Source organism: Pempheris klunzingeri, chromosome 3 (assembly GCF_042242105.1).
Source record: "Pempheris klunzingeri isolate RE-2024b chromosome 3, fPemKlu1.hap1, whole genome shotgun sequence".
Taxonomy (NCBI): Eukaryota; Metazoa; Chordata; class Actinopteri; order Acropomatiformes; family Pempheridae; genus Pempheris; species Pempheris klunzingeri.
In genome coordinates, this window is record NC_092014.1 from 8,540,552 (window position 1) to 8,562,017 (window position 21,466).

Sequence of the window (21,466 nt, forward strand, 5' to 3'; positions counted from 1 at the left end):
ACCTTCTTAAGTGCCACCTGCCAGCTCTCTAACCTGGTTTTGTTCCACGTATCACACAGCTCTGGTCATAACCTCCTTTTTAGGTTTTTACACATGAGAAACACATGTAGGGGAGCACGTCTTACCTCAGGGGAAGGGCACTCTGGAGTGGAGAGGCAGGCAGCGTCTGTGTGGGCAGTGGTGTCTGTGGTATTTTCTCCTCATGTTCAGGAAATCTGAAAGAAATCAGCGGCTTAATATTAATATTCAGATTAGAGCTACTCCAAACACAAGTGTGATTTTAGATGTAAAAGTCCTTGTAAGCAAGATTTATGTGTGCAGGTTGACCCCCGCATATCACCTGACAGGCCTAATTAATCCCACATGGAGGAGAGTAAGATTTTTCTGAGCTCTTGGCACCATAAAAGAAAAAAATAACATATCTCTAGTCACCATTTTCCAGGTAAGCATAATTCTGAAACTAACAAAAACTAATTATGACCTAACTTCTCCTCTGTTGACCGCAGTAAAGCCTCTCTTAAGGGCTTTATTGTTTGGGCCCATTTACTAACAGCAGGGCGAACCCCTTCTAATAAACCGGCCCGCACAGACCTAACACATGATTATTTTTAAACGTCCCTAATAAATCCACTTTGACTCCCGCAGTTCACGGACTGCCAGCCAAGCCCAGGAAGAGATAAAGTGCCAGATGACTTTATGACTCCCTCTTCCTCCCCCCTTCTCCCCTCTGAAAGAAACTGCTCCCCACGCCTGAAGGCACGTTTCTTTACACTTGGCACCGCTACTCCATGTCATGTTAATAAAGTGCGGGTATTTGCATCGCGTTTTAACACCGTGATTAACAAAAGCGCGCCGGAGCGCCTTCCAGCCGGGGACAAAGGGGCGCACCGGGGTCGCTGTGCCATTCCCGGCGGCGCTCCGCTCCTCTTCCTCCCTTCACCCTGTCCTCTCCTCCATCATCACATGAACCCAGTCACGACCTCAAGCCCAAAAGCCTCCCTGTGTAACCACCGCTGTTTGCCTCCGCAGCAGATAACCGCAAACCAGCTTGGATTTACGCAAAAAGCGCACCTGCTGCAACAGGCTGGAGCAGACGATGTCTCCTTCAGCACTTTTTCCTCATGGAATTCCTTTGCATTAAAACCCAGGCTTATATAAACGAATATCAAAGTTAAAAATGTATTATTTAAACCCCAAAACAAAGCTCGAGTTAGTTATAGTAGTGCTGCGTTCAGGTCATTCTGGCAAAATGGGAATTCCAAGGTAATTAACCCAAACTTTTAGCTTTACTGTAGAATCAGGTCAATGGAATTTAACCCTAAATTTTTTAATTAAAAAGGTTTTAGTTTTAGCCTATCATTTGGCATATTTGTTGCAGTGTGCATTGCAAAATGTAAAGGAACTCAATTTTAGCCCTTTTATGTTAGCTATATCAATTTCCTTTGTGCCAACAAGTAACTCTATTTAATTTGTTCTTAGAAGTAACGGCAGCAAGGTTGGTTTTGCAGTAGTTTTACCACTGGCTGATGATAGGGGTAATTTTTTCACTAAGAGAGTCACGGTTTTCCCACATATAGTTTTCCCATTTACAAACTCTGTTATAAGTCCTGAACACGCCGTAAATTGAACGGCTTCTTAAATTAGCTAACTAGCTCGCGGATGTATACAGACTAGCTACGTTACTTCCCGCCATGATGATTTATAAGGCGTTAATTTAATTTTTTTTTTTTAATTCCTAGTTAGCCTTGCTCACACTGCGTATTAACTAGCTCTGTTTAATCAGAGAGAGTTTAACTAATTAATGCACCGTCTCTATGGTTACCTGCGTTTAACTAACGTTGCGCATTGATTTAGAACGCTGGTTGACCGGGACTACATTTGAGCAGACATGGCCGGTAGTACCAAACACCTGCCGGCGGGCGAGGAGGTGCGGACGGTAAACTAATGGGAAGTTTACCTGGTCTGACGGCGGAGACCGGCGCTACGACAGCGGCGAGCAGCAGGAGCAGGTAGAGCAGGTTGAAGATCTTCATGGCGGGGCAGCGGCTGGCCTCTGTGGGGTTTAGTTAACGATAGTTTCCCAAGGAGCTGGAGGGTCCCTGTGGGTTTGAGCCGGCTGGTGATGCTCCGTGTGGCTCAGGTCTCCTCCTCCTCTTTCTGCCACCTGAACAGTGAAGCACCGCTTTTCTCAGGATGATCAGTAGCTCCCTGAGGAATGTGTGTGTCCAAACTGTGTGTGTCCAGTGAGAGTGTGATTGTCTCTGTGTCTGAGAGCAAAGTGACAAAGGTGCCTTTGCCCCCACCTCCTTTATACAGCCTCAGAGGGAGGGGGGAGGTATGGTAGTGGGTGGGGGGGTGTAGCTCCCACATAGCCCCCACCTCACCCCCTCACACACACACATGCACACACACACACACACACACACACACAGCATTGCACATATTGACCCCACATGTAGAGGGTAATTCAAATGACAGGAAGCCCCCTCCCTACCCTCCAAATGCCCCTTGAACACACACTCCTCTGCATGCTGCATTTTGTGCTTGTGTGTGTGTGAGTGTGCAACTATGAGTGTTTGAAATGTTTAAAGAGAGCAGCAGAAGCACGCAGGGTTGATTCATCACTTTCCACATGAGAGCAAAGGTTTGAGAAGCTGTAGCAGGTTCTTCACGGGACCCTCCTCCCTCAGCTGTCCCCCTGCCCCCGCACTGACTGAGGAGGACGCGCACATCTGGGGCGTCTTGGCAGTGGAGGGGGGTGTTTGCACCGAGCATTTTGGAAGCTGCGGTCCTGATTGAATGAAATCCAGAGATGCACTGGGCCAACAAATACCCCAAGACGTCTGTCTGTTTGTCTGTCTGTCTGTCTGTCTGTCTGTCTGAGATGTCTTCTACTGTCTCTGTCAGGCTGCGTGCACCGTCTGTGTTTGTAGGGGTGTCGCTAAATGGATAAAACTGTATTTTTTTGTATTTTATTCTTTAGCATGACTGTTCTTTGAGAACTGTTCCTTCCAGTTCAGCTCAGTTACTTAATTTCACGCATCAAACACTGTCACAAGTATTGAAAAGGCATTGAATGCTTGATCAGATTTGCCAACCTGGTTATTTATTCTTAAATCGTGAATTGATTTTCTTGTGTGATGATTCAGGTTATTTGTTCGTTTTTTTTAAATATCAGCCAAAATGTATTGCAGTGTAAGTTGGCATCAAATGTGCTGTCAGATTTATAACCTTGTTTACTTGTTATTGTAACAGAAAGTTCTCAATTAAAATGAGAATTTAGCAAGTTTAAGACTTTAAGATTTTGTTCAGGTGAAGTTGCACAGCTGCTTAAACATTTGAGCAGTGTGACTTCTTTTCTAGTCCTTAAAAAAGCAGTACAGAAGCTCTGCTGTTGTATTTGTACTAGTATGGAAATATTCGAACAACTCGGGCCCTCCGTCTCATGCAGGTTGTCCCTCGGTGGTACACCAGGGGATTTTCCTGCAGCAGGTAACCCGGTTCACTTGGCATTAGCTTTGCAGTTGCTGGTGGCTCTTGCAAAGTGAGGGGACTCATTAGCGTGTCTGCTTACGGCCGTCTCTGTGGACTGAGACTCTCCATTCAGCACCCGGCTAATGAATTAACACATTAAGATGAAATGTCAGCCATTACATGTGAATGAGGATTAGAGAAGCAGCAGGACACTAATGGACCGGGGGCTCAAAATAGTCACAGAGACTTTGAACAAGCATCTGGACCGTCAGCTCTCTTCAGCCCCCAAAAAATAGACAAAAGAGGCCAAAAAAACAATCTCTCAGTTTCTGGGTTTTTATAGTGGTGTGAGGATGTGTGCGTGTATGTGTCAGTGTCATTATGTCTTAAGAAATGTTGCCTTTATTGCTTTATGGTGTTTGCAAAAATGTTGCTTGAAATGACAGAGATTCCTCATGGATTTGGCCAATGTATAAACTCACACACACACACACACACATTCATCCTGCTGCAAACACTCAGCTGAGGTATGTAGTTTGTTTCTGTGGCGAGCTGCACTTTGCATATCAGCTGCCATTGTCTTTTAAAAAACTTTTATTTTCCCTATTTGAATATGCTAATGCAGTCTCAATTGTCATTCAGAGCCACCTGGTATCCACCGCATCCAACTGCTGCCAAATCTCAGTTTCTCTCCGTCTCTCTCTGTTTCTCTCCGTCTGCCCGTCAAAACAGAAACAAGTGAATCGAACCGAATTCTCCCCACCAGGTTTTCTGTGTGACTGAGTCGAGCGTGTTGTAATATTTGCTCTTCCTGGGGATTATACGTCTTTACAGGGATTACCCAGCCTGCTCAAACACTCCCCTACGAGAGAGGCATGCACACACACACACACACACACACAGAGGGTAACCTCCTATTAAACTGCTTCAGTACCTTGGCAGAGCTGCATTGCGTAGATGAACCTCGCTCCACTGTTAAAGGTTATTCTTTGGTGTGTGATAATTGGAGTTTGGTAATGAACCTCAGTGGTGTGTTGGCACCGACCAACATGTGTCCACCTAATTGTTTACCCGACAAAATCATGACCATAACAACCAAAGGTGAAGTCTTAAGATGTCCTTTGTTCCATCAACAGTCCATAACTTGAAATATATTCTGTTTATAATGAAAAAAGAAAATATCCTCTCATTGGAAAAGCTGGAGTTTTTGCTTCATAAATGACTTAAATGGCTAACTAACTGTAAACACTGATGCATTTTCTTTTGAATGTCTAATAGTTTCTGTTTGTTTGCCAACCGAACTGTTTCTGTTGTGCTGACATTGACTGTCTTCATAGAGTAAAAAAGCATTTGTTTTGTTATTGGTGCTAGAGCTGAAACAATTGATCATTTAATCACTTAGTCAGGCAACAAAAACATTTTTTTTCATTTAAATAACTCCTAGAGCAGAAAATCTGAAGTCTAAACTCATTTGATCCAACTACAGAAATGTGAATTTTACTGTTTGTTATCTCTGGCTTACATCATTATACATTTGGGTTTTGAACAAAAGTCACACTGGTAAAAAGGCATTTTAGAAAATTTTTACAGACATATTTAGAGAACAATTAATCGAGACAATAATCTCTGCATTGGTAGGTAATTGAAATAATCATCATTTGCGATCCTAATCAATACCAAACCTGAGGTGTTGTATCAGTACCACCGACTTTTATATCATAGCCAGCCCATGTACTGATCTGTTGAACTCAACTTGCAGTGTGCACAAAATTACTGGTGGGTGACACTCAGTAATCAGAATATTAGACGAGAAATTGATAATCTGCTGTATGTAACAAATCAATTCAAAATGTGCCTTAATGATCATCAAGTTAAACATCAGGTTACAAGTAGAATAGTGTCGATGATCCCACTTTCCTCTGCAGTTTGCTGCTTTTCTTTCACAGTTATGTTTAGTGAATTTCACAGTTTACACAAATTTGCAAAAAGAATACCGTTCCCACCCCACAACAAACATCCCCTACCCCCTGCTGTCACTCTGGGAAGTTGAACTTATATATAGAAGAACATAAAACATGGTTTAGATGTATCAAGGTTCACATAATAAAAGACTATAGTAATACAAGGCACTTTGAAACAGAGGAATGAAAAGATTTTGAGTTATAATGAGAGGTCAAGGAGAAGCAGCACGTCCAGACCCAAGATGTGTGTCAAGGGTCAAAACAGGATAATTCTTTGTTTATTCCTGTAGTTGAGTGGAGGGTCCATTGAAGAATGTCAAAAACAATCTCCAAATGTTTTTCTTGTTTTTCAGAGTAAATCAGATTTTTTTCTTCCGGTTAGACCCCACATCCCTAATCCAGCCTCCTTCCACCTCAGAAGTACCAGGTGTCGTGCCAAGAGGGTAGTAAAGACAGCGACTTTATGGCCCCTCGCAGGTAACTGTTTCCCTTCAAATTCCAAACAGTGACATGAGAGGGTTTGGATCACTTTTAACTGTTAAGACTAAAGAGAAAATAGCAAGTTTGGGCAGAGCCAGAACATGTGAATCAGTGTTGTATTCGCAGACTTAAGCTCACTGGCCACTTCATTAGGTAGTCAGGTAACCTAATAAAGTTGCCGATGTGATCTGCTGTTGTAACCCATCTGCTTCAAAGCTTGCCGTGTTGTACATTCAGAGATGCTCTTCCTCAGTTGTACCAAGTTGTTCTTTAAGTCGCTGTTGCCTTTCTATCAGCCCTGAGCCACTCTGGCCATCCTCCTCAGAGGCGTGAAAATCCCAGAAGACCAGCAGTTTCTGAAATACTCAGACCAGTACGAACAACCATGCCACGTTCAATGTCTCTTAAAGGTTCCATGTACGTGACCCCTTCCCTACGCCAGGGCTGCGTCTTTAATTTTTTCTCATTCTGTACACAACTGCTGACTGAGAACCTCTCTTAGCTTTTGTGCTATTGTGTTAGTTCAGTATCTTAGCTGAGTCTGTCACTGGGCAGCAGCTCTGACTCATCTTTTTGGTTCAGTTTGACTGTGCTACAGGTTCACAGATTCACGTGCACTACCATGCACGCAAGGGCCTATGGGAGACCAAAACAAAGGACAAAGGAGTTAACAACACACACAGTCAGTGTGAATTCATCCTCTGCTCAGGTCCACTGTATATTTACATAGCAAACAGTTGCTTAATGCTATATTAATGCTCCGAATGTTGTCCCCTTTAAATTAACTTTCTTTTACGTTCTGATGCTCAGTTACAACTGCAGCAGATTGTCTTGATCAAGTCTTCATTCCTAAAAGCATTGAATTGCTGCCATGTGATTGGCTGATTACATTTTTATGTGAACAAGCAGTTGTGCACCTAATGAAGGTGTTGGTCCATCCATCTCATTCAGGGTTAATCTGTGGGTATGTTTTAGCTTGTTTAAATCTGGAGAGATGTACCACCTTAAATTGAATCAGGGCGTGTGTGTCAATCACGCATACAGGAGGAGTGACCTCTTTCCAAATATTAGCCCACATTCCCTCATCGATTGCTATGTGAAGGTCTTGTTCCCATGCGGATCTAAATCGAGACAAAGAAGAACAGTCTAATGTGGAGATTAGCCCAAGTTCACATGAAATTGCACACTTGTCTGTTGTCTGTTGTCTCTCTCTTTGTCTCTCTCTCTCTGTCCAACCTCCACCCAACGCGGACCCCAACAGAAGCCGCTCACATTGAGCCTGGGTCTGTTCGAGGTTTCTTCCTGTTAAAGGGGAGTTTTTCCTGCCACTGTTGCTCAATATAATATCTGATGCTTGCTCATGTGGGAATTCTTGAATCCTTAATTTTGAATTCATGAATCGTTGGGTCTCTCTCTAATTAAAGAGTTTGGTCTAGACCTGCTCTTCATGTAAACTTCTTGAGATAATGCTGTTGTGAATTGGCGCTATATAAATAAAGATTGATTGATTGATTGTCTCTTTAATTAAAAGATGTACTGGTATCAGTCATTTTGTTTGAGGGTTTATTGGTAAATAGCACCCTTAATATCCTGCCTAATCTGCTTGGGGATTTCACAGGTATTTTGGATGAGTGTGTAAGTCAGGAAAGAATTGGACTGCAGATCTGCTGTTATTGCCACTGTTAAAGTAGTCATGGCCCTCGTAGTAGCTGTGATCTTTACGACCACAGAGGAAGCTTCAGCCTCTCCTCCCCTCCTGAATTTTCACTTTCTTCTTCCTCTCCCATCATCTCCTGACCAGGTCCCACAGATAAAGAACTGCCCCTCTGATAAAACAGGTTGAGAGGAACAGTGCGTCATAAAATGACACTGTTTATTTTCCGCTGAGACAAACATTGCATTGTATGATATGCTTACTATGGTCAGATCCAGATAGGGGACAAATTAATGGACAATCACACCATGAAGTCTCTGTCAGGTGTTGCTCGATGTCTTGTATACCTGGTCTGGTTGTATTAGACCTTTGTGGTCAAATACTGATTAGTGCTGTATTGATATATTAGAATTTTATACAGGTTTTGCATCAATGTGATGAAGTAATCAGGTATTAAATTCACTTTATTAACGTACGTGCCCGGTCCAAACACTCTTTAACAGTTTCTTAATCGATTTTCTGGGAAATTTCCAAGACACCCCGTCACTCGTCAAGAGCTGAAAATATTAGTCGACCACCAATAAAATAATCGGCAATTTTTGTATTAATTCATTAGTCATTTGAGTTATTTCACGAGCAAACGTGAAATATTTGCTGGTTGCAGCTTCTCAGATAAAAACATTTTCTTTGTATTGTACAATAGGGTATAGAGAATCTGTGTCGCAAGTCAAAAAGTTTAGCGACAGACTAAAGATAAAGATAACTAAAGATGAAAATAATTGTTAGCTGCAGCCCTAATTCAGATTGTGATATTAAATCATGTATACCATGATAGAGGATTTTATCTGTATCACCCACCCATCATTTTCATAAACATCAGACCTTTCATTCACCCTGTATGCGCTTAATCGAAGCATCTGCGTTTGTTTATTTAAGTTTCTCCTTTAATTTGTCAATTGTTTTTAAAGGAAAGCTTGTGATTCTGTCTTTAAAGCGTGTGTTTGTGGCCATGTTGGACCTATTTGTGGCGATGTTTCTTTTTGTAAGGAGATATTACAGTGTTGACCATAGTTTCCCTTAAATATTCACTCATTTAAGTGGATACAGAGGAGTGAAGTGAAGGTGATAGATTGAGTAGCAGAGATGTCATGTGCCGTAATGTCTGATTTTTTTTGGGGTGTAGTCCACTGTATGTGTGTGTGTGTGTGTGTTGATTGTGGTCTGATAAGTCAGTTCGTTGTCCATCGTTAGAGTGATAGTGGCTCTGTTGTCATGCCACAAGGTCGTCAGTGTTAATGAGGGCTGCAGCCAGCCAGACCTTAATTACTCTTAAGACCCTTTATCTCCAATTGGTCAATACAGACCCCAATGGACGGACATACACATATGAACAGCAGTGAACGGCCAATACACACCCAAACAGTATGGACCATCAGGACACACACAACACAAATGAGCCGGGCGTTTTTTCCCTCTTCTCCTGCACTCTGTGAAGAAAAAGATCTCATGACGGTTGATTAACTTCGTCTTTATGCCGAAGCGCCCCCCTCCCCTCTGCACCGGCAACTAGACGGCTGACTGCGGAGGAGTGACGGAGGGCTCAGGGGTCAGGGGGCAAACTCAACAGGGAGCAGCCTCTAACCCCCCCAGGATGTCACCGCAATAGGGCTTCAGGGGCCAAAAGTCACTTGGTTTGTTAAATCCTAACCCAGACACAGTGGCTTCTGGACACACAAACCCAGCGTCCATTCTGCGGTTTCATTTTTAAAGCACAGTACGGATCCTTCTTGTTTTCTGGCCGTGCACATCAGTAGATACTAATACACAAAGAATTTAGAGAAAGGGATGACATTTCTGCTTTTTCTCAGTTGGTTCAATCCGGGTCCTTTTAATGTTGATGTGATACTTTATGAAAACTGCAGATGGGGCTGAAGAACAAGCACTTCATTTCGATAGAGCTTGTTGACCTTTTTGACTCTTTCTGACACATTGCTTACTTGATTGCTGCATGAAGCGAGTGCGATATATTTCTGCTTATGATTCAGATTTTCTTACTACTATTTTTCCTACTAATATTTGTTTTTTAAGCTTTGTATCAGCTGATTGTCAGTCTGTTTTATAAGAGTCACACCCACAGATGTCTCAGTAACGCTGAGCAAATTATTAACTAATTAAACAAATTATTTGTGAATACTGACTACTGATCGTCGGCCACTCGTCATGTTTTTCAATAATATTATACTGCTAATCTTTTAGTCACACTCCTATTGTTAGTGCTATAGTCACTGCTAGTACGTTGGTTGCTGTTTGTGTTGTCTCTCTGTCTCTCTCTCTGTCTCTCTCTCTCTGTCCAACCTCCACCCAATGCGGACCCCTACAGAAGCCGCCCACATTGAGCCTGGGTCTGTTCGAGGTTTCTTCCTGTTAAAGGGGAGTTTTTCCTTGCCACTGTTGCTCAATATAATATCTGATGCTTGCTCATGTGGGAATTCTTGAATCTTTAATTTTGAATTCCTGAATCGTTGGGTCTCTCTCTAATTAAAGAGTTTGGTCCAGACCTGCTCTTTATGTAAAGCGTCTTGAGATAACGCTGTTGTGAATTGGCGCTATATAAATAAAGATTGATTGATTGATTGATTGATACTGACTTCATTTCAACTTCATTTGATATTTTGTGATTGTTGGATCAACCCATCATACTCTAAAGTGATTTGAGTTGAGCTTGTCTGGTCTTTTGTTTTGAGCATGAAAATGACACAGTCCAGCAGTTATTTTAAACATGGCAGAGGACAGAGATGGGACCAGTGTCAGGGGTCTGCTGGTTCCAGCAAAAGAGGCAGGATTTGTCTGCATCCTCGGAGGAAACATTACCTAAGCAGCTGTGTAAATCAGGGCTTCACTCTGTGTTGGTTGTGAAGCTCTCAACCACAAAATAACAGTCGAAAGTGAGAAAAAGATTTTTAATTTTAGCTTTTGCATTACTGAAGACATCTTCACAGATTCACCCAAAGTCCAAATTAATGAAGTTAAAAAGGACAAAAACTGGATTTCGAGATCACCCACACAACAAATTTGAATGCCATGATATTTGGTACATATGTAACTCTTCCCATAATTGAATTCCACATGTCGGCAATTTTGACTTTCTATCCGAAAACGTTTTCCATATTTGTGTGTAAGATGGTACTGAGTGGTTCAGATGGAGAATGCATCATGTTTATTGTTGTTTAATTACGGGGAAAACTGAACACTACATGTCAAATTGACAGTCTTTAGGTAAAAGAATAAATAAAATGTTTTCAGTTCATTTTCAGGCATTTGTGAGACTTTCACAGTACAGTGAAAACCCTGCAGAACACTAGATGAAGAGAAAGATCTCTCGCTTTTTCTTTATGGTTTCTGTCCAGCTTGCTTGGTGATCACTCTCTGCTTTCTGTGAAATGGTGACTTATTTGTGGCGTAGGCTCCATCTTCTGTAAGAGAACAAACCAAGATGGGCATTATTTCAATTCAAAGTATTTAAGATATGCATTTGTATTTTGCTGGACAGAGTGAGCTTCTATTTGGGTATCTGAAATTCTCTTGTAAATAATGTAATTTTCTTCTAAAATAAGACACATTTTTATCTGCAGCTTTAAACTTTTGAAATAAACATTACCCGTGTTTACATTACAACATTTACTTGTGTTTTAATTAAATACATTTTCCCACACTAGTGTATTTTGATTGGATGACAAAGTATTTGTAATTTGTAACAAGATATTTTCTGATGTACTTGTGCCCATCTCTCTGTGTTTGACAGCAGCGGGGAGTGTGTACCTGGACGTTCTGCTTGTGGTTGGATGCAGACTGAAGCCAAGGTGAAGAGTGAGACGATGACGAAGGCAACGATGATGAAGGTCAGCTCAAAGCCAGAGAACGGCAGTTCCATCTACACACCTACCCAACACACAGAGCACGCCATTACATGATGTAACATCTTCACGTGAAGAACAAAATCCATGGAAATCATTCACTGTGGTCTTACCATGTTGTTATTTTCTACAAGAGATAGAGACGGACAATTGAGAGGTGTGACTCTGTGAGGTCCATACAGTGTATTTAACATGTTTAATGGTTAAAAGTAGCACACACTTTTACATCATTTACATACTGTGCATATTTAAATGTGCATATACATTCAAGCATGAGCTCACTCATGCTTGAATGTACAATAACAGCTTTTTAATGATTATCTGTCTTGCCTTCCTACCCTTTGAATATAATTTTACTGCAGCCAGATTTCTGTGGTAAAAAGGATGGAACTTTCCAGTCTTACTGAACCATGACCACAGACAGGTGTCTTGCCATCATTTTAAAAGCTCACTCCATATTGCAGACGTGCACGTGAGCTCCCAGTGTGTATAATCTTTATACACACATATATTACATTTTGATTGATTACAGACCCTCATTGAGGTGTTTACATTGTAATCCAGATGTGCACGATAGGATGCAAATGGTAAAGTTGATCATGCAAATGAAAATTGCTCAGTTAATGAGCTCAACAACAACTATTTGGTTTAGAACCAGGTTAATGTGCGTGTACAATGTGGGTAAAATTAAGACTTGACTGATCTGGAATTTGGAATCTGGCACTCAAATGCATGTTGTCCACTTACTGAAATTAATTTATTTGTCAACACAAAAGCCACTGTTTTACATTACATACATGAAACTTTGTACTTTGAGTGCTTTCAAAGCACTACTGTTTGCACACAGCTTGAGGTGCAGTTGCCTGTCCCATCCACCAGAGGGTAGCATAACCCTGTTGTTTGTAACCATCACAGTCAGTTGTCGGTTTAAACTTTATAATGAGTGACTCTTGACCTCAGTCTACCTGAAGTACTCTCTGAAGTGCTGGATTGTATCTGTGTACTGCATTATTGTTCACAAATATGCTGAAGCAGAACAGGTTTTCCTGGTCTGGACAAAGCTTTATTTTTATCACTGAATCTTTATGATTATTTTCAGCCTGAAACATTTAAAAAATCAATCCAGTTCATCTTCAGTATCACAAGCTGCATTTCGCAAAGTATCACAAAGTTAAGAAATGCACTATAGTATCGTAGTCTGACTGACTGGGCGAAAATGGAGGCAGGGCTCACATAAATAAAACAGTTAGGGTTGAAATCAAAGAAATTCATGAGATTCATGACCAAACTCTTTTTATTCGAAACACTAAACCTTCCTTCATCCGAAATGCCTCAGCTGTCAAATGTTTTACCTTATTAATGTTAACAATGACAATAACAGCAATAATAACAATAAAACATTATTTATATTGCACCTTTCAAAACACATTCACAAAGTGCTTTACAGCCAAACAGTACACATTTAAACACAAGGAGATTAACTACCATAAAAGAGAATAACAGCCATAAAACTAAACACATTATGAAACACAAAATAGTTTGGCTGTTCTACAGTTGACTGACAAGACTGTAAAGCCTCGGTCACCTTTGTGTACCAATCTTGACTTTGGAACAACTAGGAACGACTCACCCGAAGATCTCAGGGAGCAGGAAGCGATATAGGGCAATAAGCGATCCGATAAATAATTAGGGTCAAGGGCTTTGTAAGTAATCAATAATATCTTGAAATCAACTCAAAAAGCAACAGGTAGTCGGTGTACGGATTGGTGAAATGTGATCATAATTCAAGCCCGAGTCAAAATCCCCACAGCAGAGTTTGTGGATGAACTGCTGGGAGAGGGAGTTTTTTTTAGTGATACCAGATAACAAGGGATTACAGTAGTCTAAATGACTATTAGACAGTTTCCGGGCTGCAGGAAATCTTGTGACATCCACTTGTAAGTAAGGCATTTTAGGGGATTTTGTCTCCTTGATGAAGGTTTTATGTCAGAGTTTGTTTTTAGGTCTTACATGAGAATGCCATTACAGTAAAGGCATTTTAATTGTTCATATATATAATGCCTTTTTTTGTGTCTTTTTTGTCTACAAACTAATTCAGTTTGAGTCCAGGAAGTGCTTCTACCCCAACATTTTTTTTTACAGCGTCACATAGATGTCATCAGCGTAAAAGTGGAAACTGATATTATGTCTGGGTATGAGGTGGCCAAGAAGGAGCATATAAATGGAATAAAAGAGGACTGGGCCCAACACCGAGCCTTGGGGCTCTCCACCTATATTGTCTTAGGTTGGATATAAACACTTGAGAACATGATCACTGGTGTCAAATGCTGAGCTTAGATTCAGGAGAACAAGAATGGATTTATGGCCAACTTCAGCTGACCTCAATAAATCATTTAAGACCTTAAGAAGGGCAGTTTCACTACTATTATTCTTTTCGAAACCAGATTGGAATTTCTTAAAGATATTGTTTTCATGAAAATAAGATAGCAGTTGATCGACAGAGAGAAGTTTAAAATTCACAGCACGTTAAAAATTTCACTTAACAGTTTTTCATGAATATCTAGAGGACCGGTAGATGGTTTCATTTTCATTATTTTCATCATCAGTTAGTGTAGATGGGGAAACTGGATGAAATGGGCAGAGTGAAAACTGTACACGGCTTCACAACAATAATTAGAGAATCTGGAAGAGAAACGGAGTGGGTAACATCTAATACATGGCCCAGTGCCATGGCTAACAATGTTGAACAACAGTCTTAGGTTGGACCCATTGTTTTCAATAAGAGCAGCAAAATATGTGGTTCTTGGTAGAGACCCGAGAAAGTCCAGGTGAACTGTAAGTTTTGATGATTTCCACAAACATCCCACCATTCAGCACATTTGGTCAGTATCCGCAGGATCATCGAGAGGTGACTAGATTTTTTTGGTCTTGAAGGGAATGATTTCATCTAAGATGGAGAAACGTGTATTATTAAAATGAACTTGATTCAACTTGCAGAGCCAGAGACAAAAGAGGGGATCTTGAAGGCAGCAACGAACAAGTTAGAAGTTGTAGGTCTAGTTTGGGGACTGGGCCACAGAAGGCAATATTTGTTTAAGGCAAGTTAAAACTTAAGGCATAGGTGGTTAGAGACACAAGCATCTTCACATTTGACAGGAATCTTTGTACCATGGGATACATCTAGATCAATAATATTGAATGAGCACATTCAGTCAGCGGATGTGATAAGTGAAAAGACTGTATAAGGTTTAAGACCGGTGGGTCCAGGGGGTTGTATCGTAATGGCCAAACAAAGATAGCCTGCAATTTACACATTTTTCTTGCCACTGTATATCGTTCCATTCACACAAGCTCCACCCTTTGATCCCTGACAAGAACGATTCAGACGTCTCATTCCTGCAGAATAATTTGAGAGCTACTCTAATCCTGCCAGCACACCTTTTGTTTCTGACCTAGATTTTGAAGGACCCCTCCAGAGCTGTAGATTTCCATGAGAGATGATCTTTGTTTGACACAATATTTCAACACACGACAAGAAAAGTGATGTAGAAAAGGCAAGAAAAGTAGGCACACGTTTTAGAGACTCACCAGTGGAAGAATCACAGCAGCTTTTGTCAGATCTGAAGAGAAAAATAAAAAGGACTTCTGTGTATTTTCACATACACACACTGAAAGAGGACAGAAAGCAGGCAAGAGATACAGTTTCACGAAGCAGGTGTTTGTTTATTGACTATTTTTTTAACAGCGTACCATCCAAGCCACTCCTCTGTGCCTCATCCTGGAAGCAAATAACACTGGATCCTGTAACAAAGCACACACACATGTTCAGAGGTCACCATTTAGACTTTGCTTTGCGGACTGATAACACTCACACAAGGCTTTGGCTGACACGTCCTCATTAGGGGCCGAACAGGAAGAAAGAGCCCGCCCTCTGGAGCTTTTCAGTTGTAGTCACACAACCAGCTCCTCACTCTGTGGTTGTGTGTTTATCTCTGATGGATGGGAAATGATAAAAGTTATATTTATGAAAACGCACACACACACACCCCTAGGCACTTAATCTTTTAAAATAAGAAAAATAAAAAAAAGGTACAATGTCACAACAGACAGGAGGATATATATATATATATATGTGTGTGTGTGTCACATATATATATATACACACACACACACACACACACACACACACACACACAGTGCTGCTCAAAAGTTCGTGAACCCTACAGCGAACCCTACAGCGATGGTCAGGTTTTTTTGTAAAAAATACTAAAATAACCTTATTAAATGTTAAGTTAGTCCCCAATCCACAATACTGACATTCCAAATAATGGACTCAAACAAAAGAAATGGTTATATTGCCATTCTTTATTTAAGAAAAGTGGTTGATTTAAGAAAAACTCAGACTTCATGGGTGCAAAAGTATGTGAATCCCTTCAGTTAACAGGATGTAGCACCTCCTTTAGCATAACCTCAACCCAACGGTTGCTGTAGTAACTTATCAGTCCCTCACATCTACTTTGGGCGATTTTTTGAGAGAGGTTGGATGGGCGTCTGGCATGAACTGCCTGCTTCAGGTCCCGCCACAGCATTTCAATTGGATTTAGGTCAGGACTTTGACTGGGCCAATCCAGAACACGAATATTCTTCTTCAGCCATTCCTTGGTCGTATTGCTGGAATGCTTTGGATCATTATCGTGTTGCACGATCCATCTTCTGCCAAGCTTTAATTTCACAACGGATGGCTTCAGGTTATGTTCCAGGATTTTACAATCTCAATGGAAACACTCTCTCTCTGAGGATCTGTCACAGGCTAGATTTTCTAAAGCCTGAAAACAGAGCCAAGAGGAGGTGTAGAATTCTAGTTGTCTGTCAGACAACTTGAATTACAATATGCTGAAAGGCCATTATGGATTTCTTTTCCCAATGACCGAAATGAACGAAATAAGTTAAAAAAAATAAACATGTTAGATTGTAATAGTTTTGTTTTATGAATCAGGGTAAAAAACAAGTGTCTGTAAAGTGTCTGTAAAATGGACAAAATCTTACATTTGTGTTTTGTGTGTGTATTTGCAGTCGTACCATTCAAGCGTGCACACTCATTGAGCATCCCAGTAAGTGTGAAGAGGGCGAAAACCAAGAGAGAGAACATGATCGTCAACACCTCCAGCTCAGTCAAGGTAGATGCCATCTACACCGGCAGCCACGGCTGTGTGTCAACAGTGAACATCTCATCTGTCAAATCACCTGTTTCCCCACAAAAGTGACTTCCCCTCCCATCGCACACTGAATCAAAATTAGGATGAAAATCTTACCAAGAGTGTCTTACTTGAGCAATTCGACGTTGACCATCACACAGGAGCTTCATGCCACATGCCGCAGGTCTCACACCCACCACCTCTCTCTCTCTTTCGCTCTCTATCTCTCTCTCTCTGTGTCACACATTTGCAAGACCTGTGAAGCACGAAACTAACACATCCCCTCTCAAGTTCAAGTGAGATCATATTAACCCTAATTATTAATGGGCCCTGTGTGTGCGTCTGTGTGTGTGAGACTAAAAATGTATGTAAAATGTATGAATGCCTTGATTGTAACATTCCTGATTTTATCTCAGTTGTAGTATTTGGTGTAAGAGTGTACGGGATGTTAGTGTAGTTTTAGACGTGGATCTGAAACCGAAACTTTCTGCGGAGGAAAACATTCAAGCACTCTGTTATCTTCACCTTTTTATGTGGTGGGTTTTCTGTTGCAGTCAAACCGTGCTTCAATGTTATTGCATGTCTGTATGAGTGTGAAAAGGAAGTGAGTGGATTTACATATCTGGGACATTTATGTGAGCACTTTATGTGAGCACTGCTTATGTGAGCAGCTGCTGCTAACAAGCTGAATATACTTTTTGCAGATATTTATCTCATCTTCTATATCCTGCCAAAGCATCAGAAAACAAAGGCTTAATGAAGCTGTACATTAGAGAAAGATCATAAAACATGAATAAACAAGCACAGGCTTGTTTCATGGCTGATTGTCAGTGGTAGTGGCATAGTGGAGACAGAAGTCACTTTTAGTTGAGTTCAACCATAGCACAGATGGATGTTTCTCAAAGCAAGAGTGGAGCAGAGGCCGAATTCAGAAAGATAGAACAAGGTCAGTTTGTGTAGGACTTTAGATATTGTTGACTACCTAATTTGTGGTTTTCAAAAGACAAGCAGATTTGTATTGATCGTGACATCAACCATTGGTTTGTAGACTGCCGTTTTGATCCACCTAAAGCATACCCTGCTTTATTGTCAACTTTCTTAATCTTAAACTCATTCGTTAAGCATTTACTGAGTTAATAAATCTAGTGAGAAGTATTTTCTCATAGATTTCTATACAATCAGCGCTCTTTTTGGAGCCAGCAGATTCGTCCCCTGCTGGCCATTAGAAAGAATGCAGGTCTAAGGTACTATGGCTTCACTTTTCAGACCCAGAAACTACATCCACTTCTTTTTTACAGTCTGTGCACACAACATGTAGACAATAGCTGTTATGTGTCACTCCAATCATATTATGATACATTAAAATACAACTTTATTGTTTATTGGGTGTAGGAAAACATTAAAAATGCTAACACATAAAATATTGACAACCTCAAAATCAAACAAATATTTCGACTGAAGTGTTGATTCTGTAAGTCAACTTAAAACAACCTTTGTCAGTCTCACAAACAATTGTCGCTGTTTTTCCAGTCCTGGAAGCTGCTGTCAATGAGCTCAACACCCGAGCTCTTTGAATCAGTGAAAACATCTGAGATGTGAGCAGCGATTCAGTGGTATGGAACCAGACTCACTTTTTCTATTCTGGCTGGTTAAACCTCTATTCAGTGTGAAGGTGGCTTTGCTAGGAATTAACATGCAGTCGTAGGGCTTTATGTACTAATAAGTATGATGAAGATGCAATTTGTCCCTCACAGTCAGGTGTAACAAAGCTAACAAGAGAATCTGGGAGGTTGTTTTTTTTCTCTGACTGGTGCATGTCCCTGGAGAAATTTTACTTCATTTACCTCTTGAGTTGTTTCACATCTTCACCCCTGTCACCCATTTCCAGTTATATTGATCACAATCCTCATTGCCTGAGACATTTTTAAGCAGGATTACACCCTCACCACCCAAACACACACCTACACACACATTCTGTGAAGACGCTGATGGGGTGGGTGTGCATGACTTGCGATGGCATTACACTTCGTGGACAGTCAGACGACTAAGGTGCCTTTATTCTTCTAACATGATAGAAGAAATGAGGTGGATTAACATCCATCAACACACTGTTGCTCACCATGGAGCCTCTGAACAATCAGGCAGCGTGTGTGCGTGAGTATTTGTGTGTGTGTGTGTGTGTGTGTGTGTGTGTGTGTGTGCGCTGTCCATGTGCACAAGTTGCGTAAGCTTATTAGTAGCACCACTGGTCAGAGGAGGAGATTGAGGTTAGTCTAAGCCCTAATCCTCGTGGACCATATGCTTATTAGGACAAAATCCTGGCTCCGCCCCTCCGAGAAACACACACAAACACACACACATACACACGCGTGTTACTGCTACACACATTTTCCTTGCCTCCTTGTTTACTGCACCGCTCCATCTCAACTCTTCCTCTCTCCGTCTCTCTCTCTCTCTCTCAGCAGGAGGGTAGTGGAGGAAGAGGAGGAGGGGGAGGAAGTGGTGCACACTGTTGAGTAGTTTCCCAGTCGTCATGACGACCTCACACCCCACCATCTCCAGTGCTGTCTTCCTGTTGCCACGGTGACCTGATCGAATTCCGTCTCCACTCCTCTTGATGATCTGGACTGGGCTGATAAAGGAGAGCGATCCCGGAGCGCCGTCTCCTTTCTCCGATGACCGTTCGTGGATGGGACAGCGGCTCACACGACAGGATCTGAGGACTTGAAGGCGCGCCGTGCTGGGAATGCTGTGGGAGTAACACCGGAGCGTTGCCTGGAAACAGCAGCATGCCAATACAACAGATAACTGTGGTTCCGGCCAAAGAGACAGCCAATAACGGCAAGACAGCTCCTCGCTCCAAAGACAAGACTGACGTGAGTTTATGACTCTGTTCTCAAGCCTGTGAGGTGCTTGTAAAACTCTGCTGGTTTATGTTTATTGGTATAAGGTTTGGAGACAAGGTTCAAAACTACTGTTTAGTGTAAAGGTGGTCAGATTTCAGAGATGTTCTTTTTTATTGTCAGAGGGCAGATGGCATTTGATTGGTCCTTGAGCACTGATTTTGATGAAAGGAGGTGGTTACGTGTGTGTGTGTAGGTTAGCCTCCAGTTTTCAACTCACTCACTCAGCCATTCGCAGTATGGATGCACTCAGCAGCCTTTTATCACTGCTCCCTCATTTGGAACTTTCAACTGCATCTTATGTCTCATCGGAAAACATCACATCGTAAAAAAATCTCATCGTAGAACGTCATTGAATATCATCTTGCATCAAGTCGCGTCAAGACACCTCATGTTACATCACATGTCGAGGCTATAATGTGTTTTTCTCTGACAGCAGAGAGGATTTGACAGAGTTAGGGACTAATAGCATGAGGAGAACAGAGGTCATCATTGCCGGTTCATTATCTAAACTGAACAGTTTATGTCAGGCTAGTTTGTGTATATTTGGTCTCTCGATTCCAGACACAAACAAGGACAGGTTTTGCTGTTGTGTATTCATGCACTATGTATTCGTCATCAACAGCTTCACTACGAATCTACTTTTTCTACTAGAAACTAGAACTTAAATAGTCTCTGCAGTCTCTTTGACAGTAGGTGTTGTATAAAGTGGTTTGAACTTCCTCATGTTTGACACAGTACTGTGGTGTCATTTATTCACTGGCTTTAATATTCAGAAGAGCTGCATCTAAAAGTCTTGACTGTTGGGTTACTAGCTTTTTTAGAGCTTTTTGTCATTTCTTACACAACCTGTAACATTTCTTCTGTCGGCTATCTAAATATGGGAAAAATGCCTCTCCAACACCACAAAATAAAAAGCTTTCCATTAAGACTGGACTTTTTAGGTTTTTACAGCTATCCAAATTAAGGTAAAGCACTAAAGCAGGAGCAAAACAAGTGACCAACAGTGCTGTTACCAGATGCTTAAAAATGAACTTTAATTCAGTCATTCTGTAAAATATTTACAAGTTATGTATTTGCTAGCTTTTTTTTTTTTTTTACCGCTCGGGCTACAAGGAGGGAGGGAGTTATATATAGAAGTTAGAGGGTACTCTTTCTCACGTACAATGATGGCCACTCAGCATTAACATACACTGAATCCAACATCTTTAGACACTGGGCAGCTGTGTCTCATATAAGTGTAAAGTAGAAGTTTTAGACCCAAAGTCTGAACAGTTGCAGGCTACATCTGTTTTTTTCTTTTGCCTTTTTGGCAATTTAAAGTGAAAACAAGCAAATAGCAAAGGGACCCCAGCAAAGATCAAACACAGGAAGTGGTACACATTTAGGCCAAGAGGCTCTCCACAGAGACTGCCATGCAAACATTATGCTTGTGCATCATTGTTTTGATGGTTCTGTCGTAATCGTGTTTTAACAATGCCACCAGCTCTTTATGGTCTCCGTCATATTGTTTCAGACTTCTGTTGGCTTCCATTGATATCATTTAGATATAAAATCTGTTAAATAAATTAGCATACTCTTGAGTCCTATCAGAATTCTGAAATCAGAACCCTTCAACATGAAAATCAAGTCTGTATTAATTTTTCATAAAGTGACATTGTTACATTATCTGGTGGGATTTTCATACTGCACAGAAAAAGATGGAGATCAATGACTGTCCAATCCAAAAATGGTACAGCTCGCATTTAAAAATGCAAAAGTGAAACATTTACATGATAACATTTACTATTCATATATAAAGAGCTAAACACAGTCATATGGTCCTTTAAATTTCAATTAGAACTGTCTCAAAACGGTTTTCTATTGAATATGAAAAATATAGCTG

The 21,466-nt window shown here is 41.1% G+C and overlaps 1 protein-coding gene across 1 annotated transcript; it reads right to left on the reverse strand.

Moving 5' to 3' along the window:
- Positions 1-126: 126 nt before the first annotated feature.
- apela (apelin receptor early endogenous ligand) lies at positions 127-2,033 on the reverse strand. The gene is made up of 2 exons (XM_070854785.1): positions 1,958-2,033; positions 127-215 (listed from the first exon to the last, which is right to left on the reverse strand). Exons 1-2 carry the CDS (start codon positions 2,031-2,033, stop codon positions 127-129), a joined length of 165 nt encoding a protein of 54 aa, XP_070710886.1.
- Between the last annotated feature and the right edge of the window lie 19,433 nt (positions 2,034-21,466).